The sequence below is a fragment of the Coffea arabica genome, chromosome 3c, assembly GCF_036785885.1.
Source record: "Coffea arabica cultivar ET-39 chromosome 3c, Coffea Arabica ET-39 HiFi, whole genome shotgun sequence".
Classification (NCBI taxonomy): domain Eukaryota; kingdom Viridiplantae; phylum Streptophyta; class Magnoliopsida; order Gentianales; family Rubiaceae; genus Coffea; species Coffea arabica.
This window is the reverse complement of record NC_092314.1, coordinates 35,265,684-35,270,757: the sequence shown is the minus strand read 5'-3', so window position 1 is coordinate 35,270,757 and position 5,074 is coordinate 35,265,684. Positions and strand designations below refer to the sequence as shown.

At 36.7% G+C, this 5,074-nt stretch overlaps 1 protein-coding gene across 1 annotated transcript; it reads left to right on the top strand.

Moving 5' to 3' along the window:
- Positions 1 to 2,437: 2,437 nt before the first annotated feature.
- Positions 2,438 to 3,114, top strand: LOC113735853 (uncharacterized). The gene is made up of 2 exons (XM_027262830.2): positions 2,438 to 2,447; positions 2,573 to 3,114. The coding sequence occupies exons 1-2, from the start codon at positions 2,438 to 2,440 to the stop codon at positions 3,112 to 3,114; spliced, it is 552 nt and encodes a 183-aa protein (XP_027118631.2).
- The last annotated feature ends 1,960 nt before the right edge of the window (positions 3,115 to 5,074 follow it).

The window sequence follows — 5,074 nt, the reverse complement described above, 5'->3', positions numbered from 1 at the left end:
AGGAGAAAATGGCATCCAAATACGGCTACTCGATCAGCCCCACTTTTTTTTGCAGAAAATTTTCTTTTCTTTCCTCTCTCATTCGTTTCTCTCTCTTTTGTTGTTTTTTCTTTCCTTGCCGCCCTCACTCTTGTTTTCTTCCATTTTAGGGCTGTGTTTTTGTCCCTTTTATAGCCACAAATCCCCCCCCCAAAACCTAAAATTAAGGGTGCAGATGATGGCTGGTTTTCTAGGTTACTTTGAGCCATTAGATTGGCTAGCTTGACTTTAGATTTTTCTCGGTGTTTTGGATCAATGCCAAGTGATTTTGTACTGGAGTGATCGAATGGAGGAAAAAACGGAAGAAAAATGAGTGGAAATGGCCCCTGCAAAATCCCTGGTACTATGGCCTCATTGCTGGTTTTATACCAATTTTTTATGAAGGAAACGAGTGCGTGCGACAGAATTTTTTTTTTTTTAACAAAAACTGATTTTGATTATCTTTTCTATTCTACTTTTCTTCATTTTCCTACAAAACAAAACAAAACAATTAAAAAATGAATTCATTTAAACAACAACAACTTCTTTTCTTTTTCTTTTTTTTTAATGAAAGATAACAATAAAATGAATTGATAAATTTTGGTCTCTACAAACTCTTAGTTTGATTCTTTTATGTATTTCTTGGTAATTTATTAATACTTTTTTTGAAATATGAGGAACTTTAGTGAGGATGGACAAAAGTGTCTTGAAAATGATCTTTTACATAAATGTTCTGGTACGTACGTGATGATATGATTTGAAGGGAAGTAATTCCCTGAATTTGATTCATCCCTTTGTACTTGATTTATATGCTTATTTTAAAAGTGAGATATTTGATAAAAAATTAATAGTGAAAATCAATATTGTCCTAATTTTAGGGGGATTTTCTTGCAATTCCTTTTTCACGAACAATATCCCTTTATGTTTTTTTTGTTTTTGATGATGCGAAAGAGGGGAAGAAGAAAATTAATGTGCTTGATCTTAGAGGGAGTTATTTGCAATTCTTTCTTTATAAGCAATTTCTCTTCATACTTACATACTTTATTTTTTATGATGTTAAAAAAGGGAGAAAATTGAATGATTTCTTTGAATGTTGGGCTTGTACTTAGGGAGAGTTTTACTTGAATTCTATTTTGAGATAACATAGAAAAATGGGGAGTCTATTTGAATTTATTTGATAAAAAAAATCATCCTTTTGTTTGTCATCATAAAAAGGGGGAAGATTGAAGACTTAGGTTGATTCCTTGATTTTGATGATTAACAAGCCAAAATGATAATTTGGGCTAATATTTTATAGTGAGAATTTTGCTAGAACAAATGTTTAAATATTTGGGGAAAGAAAGGATGAAAAATAAGAAGGAATAAAGATTGTCACTTAACATCATATGCAATTTTAGACGTACAATTACTTGATTGGTTGTCCAAAGTAGCACAATACTCTCATGATCGGACGAAATGTTGGATCCTAACTCACTCTATCGAAAAGTTACTAACCTTTTTCAAATGCATTTGTCGGGCAGTAAATATTTGGATTAGCTATCCGAACAGGTGTTGGACTCATGGCTCAAATGCATAACTTTTGGATTGAACCTCTGACAGCTTCAATAGCTACTTTTTTTTATCGTTGGAGAGACTTGTGGGACAAAATTTCTCTATCTATAAATATCCCTCAGTTAGAACATTAGAAAGACTTTTGTTTACATCAATTACAAGGTCCCTAAAGTGATTTTAGCAAGAAAATACTCTCTCTTGTTCACTTGTAGTTTTTATGAGGTTATATTGTAAGGATAGTTCTTAGGTGGTTGGTAAGCATTCAATTGTAGCAAGTTGAGGGTTGATTTGGGCGAAGTTGTAAAACTCTTTAACTCAACTAAAGAGTGTTTAGGGTAAACAAAGAGTGAACTTTCATTTGAAAAATCAAAAAATGCACCAATTTCTTAAAGTTTATATTTTGAAAAATATGTAGAAAGGCTAAAGATATAATAATAAACAACATCAAACACATTTGATCTAAATCCATAGAGGTATTTGTGGCTCTTAAATTTCTCAGGTCATTATGGGCGAAAGTATATTTTTGAAAAGAAATAAGTTCAAACAAAATTGACCAATAACGTGCAATGCATGTGTTCCTATACTAGTGTAATTAAGTGCACACAGTCACATGTATTATATGAGCGTCATTAATATATTTTTCCAAATTAATTACACTTTTCTAAAAAAGTAGCACATGAGACTCCTAAATGGGCACCCATTAACCAAAACCTTTGAGAAAGAATAGTATTTCGTTTGTCCTAAATGGCGTCGGTTTTTGTATCTTGGTATTTGACTTCTCCATCCTCTTCGAAAAACCATATTCGGGCGTTCATGCTAGTTGTAGTGTGCTGGTTTCTTTGGTTAGCTAGGAACCAGGAGCGCTATCATGGCGTGCGGTGGGGGATCGATAAGATCATTCGCGAAGTGGATTATTTTTTGGAACAACTTGTGAGGGCAAATAAGCTTCATCGGTCGCATTTCACGGGGGATGCTGATTGTGATTTGCTATGACTGATTAAAGCCCCTTCTCGGAGGAGGACCCCTCGTGCGATCCCCTGGGAGAAACTGCCTCTTGGTGTGCTTAAATTCAACTCGGACGCCAGCGTGAACCAAGGTAGGGCCGCGGGTAGGGGGCTTTTGCGTGATTATCAAGGGAAAGTGATTTTTGCTTTTTACAAAGAATTCGGAGAGCAGGATGTTTTGGCGGCAGAAAGTTTGGCTTTGTTGTTTGGTCTGCAGTTGTGTTTACAGAGGGGGTTTCGTCCCTCGTTGGTAGAGGTGGATTCCAAGGCATTGGTGCAGTTGGTTGTCTCAGGGGCAATTGCTAAGTGGCCATTATGTAATATTTTGAGGAAAGTTAGAGGTCTTCTTGAGGGTTTTTCGGCCTCCGTCTCACATATTTTCCGTGAGGCAAACTCCTCTGCGGATAGATTAGCAGCTGTTGGGACAGGAGGCGTGTGCTTGTACGATCATGTTCACCAACTGCCGGCAATCGTTCGGGCTTCTATTGTGCTTGACTCACGTGGGGTGCCGGGTGTTCGATGGTTAAATGAGGAGGGATAGGTTTTCTGCTTTAAGCGTAGTCTTCATTTTGGGGAGGTTGTTTCCTCTCTTTTTTTGACTTTTGATGTTTTTGTTTGTTTTGTTGGCAATAAAATTTGGGGCTGGCATCCCTCCCCCGTGTACGGGGTTTGCCAAAAAACAAAAAAAAAAAAAAAAGTCCCCACCCCCAAAAGCCACCAATTTATTAAATTACAAGACCTTTTACGTCTAGGTGGGATCTTTCATGCTATAAAAAAAAATGTATCATAATGCAAAAATATGTTATTTTTGTGAAATTCACTTCATTTAGTCCAATTTACAATGTGTGTGATAGAAATGAAGTTTGAAAATTAAAATATGAAATCTAATAGGAAAGCCACCATGGTTGTGCCCCCTTTTGCTATGTCATGCTTCAAGCTAACAGCAAAGCTATGCAAGGATATCATAGGATTGATGGCAAATTTCTAGGGGGGGAGGCAGAAGAAATGAAAAATATGCACTAGTGCTCTTGGACCAAAATGGTAGGAGAAAGGAAAAAAGGAGGACTGGGCTTCAATACAGCACTACTTGGGAAACAGGTGTGGAGGCTGATAAGGAATTCAAATCTATTGGTGAGTAGGATACAGAGAGCCAAATACTACCCAAAAGACTCTTCATTTTTTTACTGCAAAATGCCTAATAATATTTCATGGTTCTGGCAAACCATCATGTTAGCAAGGGATATAGTGAAGGAAGGACTAATGAAAAGAGTGGGCACGGGAAAAAGCATCAACATCTAGAGGGACAGCTGGATCCCTAACAATCCCCATAAGAGGTCAACAATAGTCAAACCACTGAATTGTCACAACTAGAAGGTTGAGGAGCTCATGAGTAATCACAGATGGAACATGAACATAATCTTTAGCGCCTTCAATAGGCAGGGTGCAAAGAACATTTTGAAGATACCAATTAGCTGGTAAGGGAAAGTTGATAAACATTATTGGATACACAGTAAGCAAGGTGAGTATACAGTGAAATTTTGCTACAAAGCCTTCATAAGAAAAGAAGAGGAGAAACAACAACAGGACTCAAGAACAGGAGGTACAAGCTTTGATGATATGAATGCATAGATATGGAAAACCATGTGGGAATTGAGTATACAACACAAGATCAAGATCTTTCTATGGAAGAGAACAGGCAAAGGAGATCCAGTCTGTGCAAGATGTGGAGAGACGGTGGAAATCATAGAACATGCATTGTTTCACTGCAAACAAGCCAAGAGGGTGGCACAAATAGCACCAATCCAATGGGATAGAGATCAAAATCAAACAGATTGTTTCAGGAAATGATGGGCTACTATAATGCATGCAAGGAGCAGGAAAGAAGAAAATGAGCATTTGGCACTAATAGCTAACATACTTTGACAAATCTTGAAAGACAGAAACAACATGAAATACAATGGGAAGTATCAGGAAGAGATCAGAATAGTGCAAAAAGCAAGGAATGAATGGATGGAATTTGGAAAGGCAACGAAAATGAAGGAAGATAGCAACACAACAGAAATAAGCAAAGCAGGAAGAAGATTAGAGAGTGAAGACCTGGAACAACATGTCATTGAGATTCAGGTAGCTACTATAGAGAATACAACTACAAGTAAGCTGGGAATTGGAGTAGTAGCTACCAAAAATGGATCTTAAACATTGGCAGAATGGGTACCAGTGAACCGAAACTCGAGTCAGAAGATACAAGATGAAGTTGAAGAATAAGGTTAACACTAATCAAGACAAAAGAACAGTAGTGGCAAAAAATCAAAGTTAACTCGAGTAACAAATAGTTAATCTCAATGATTAAAGTAGAGGTAGCAAAAGACATTAGAATGTTGACACTAGTGGAAGACATTAATAGCCTACGTAGTTTATTTCAATTGTGCTCCTTTTGTGTAGCAAATATCGTTAATATGGATTTATGTATTAGTATTAGTGGAAATGAAGTAGGCATACTA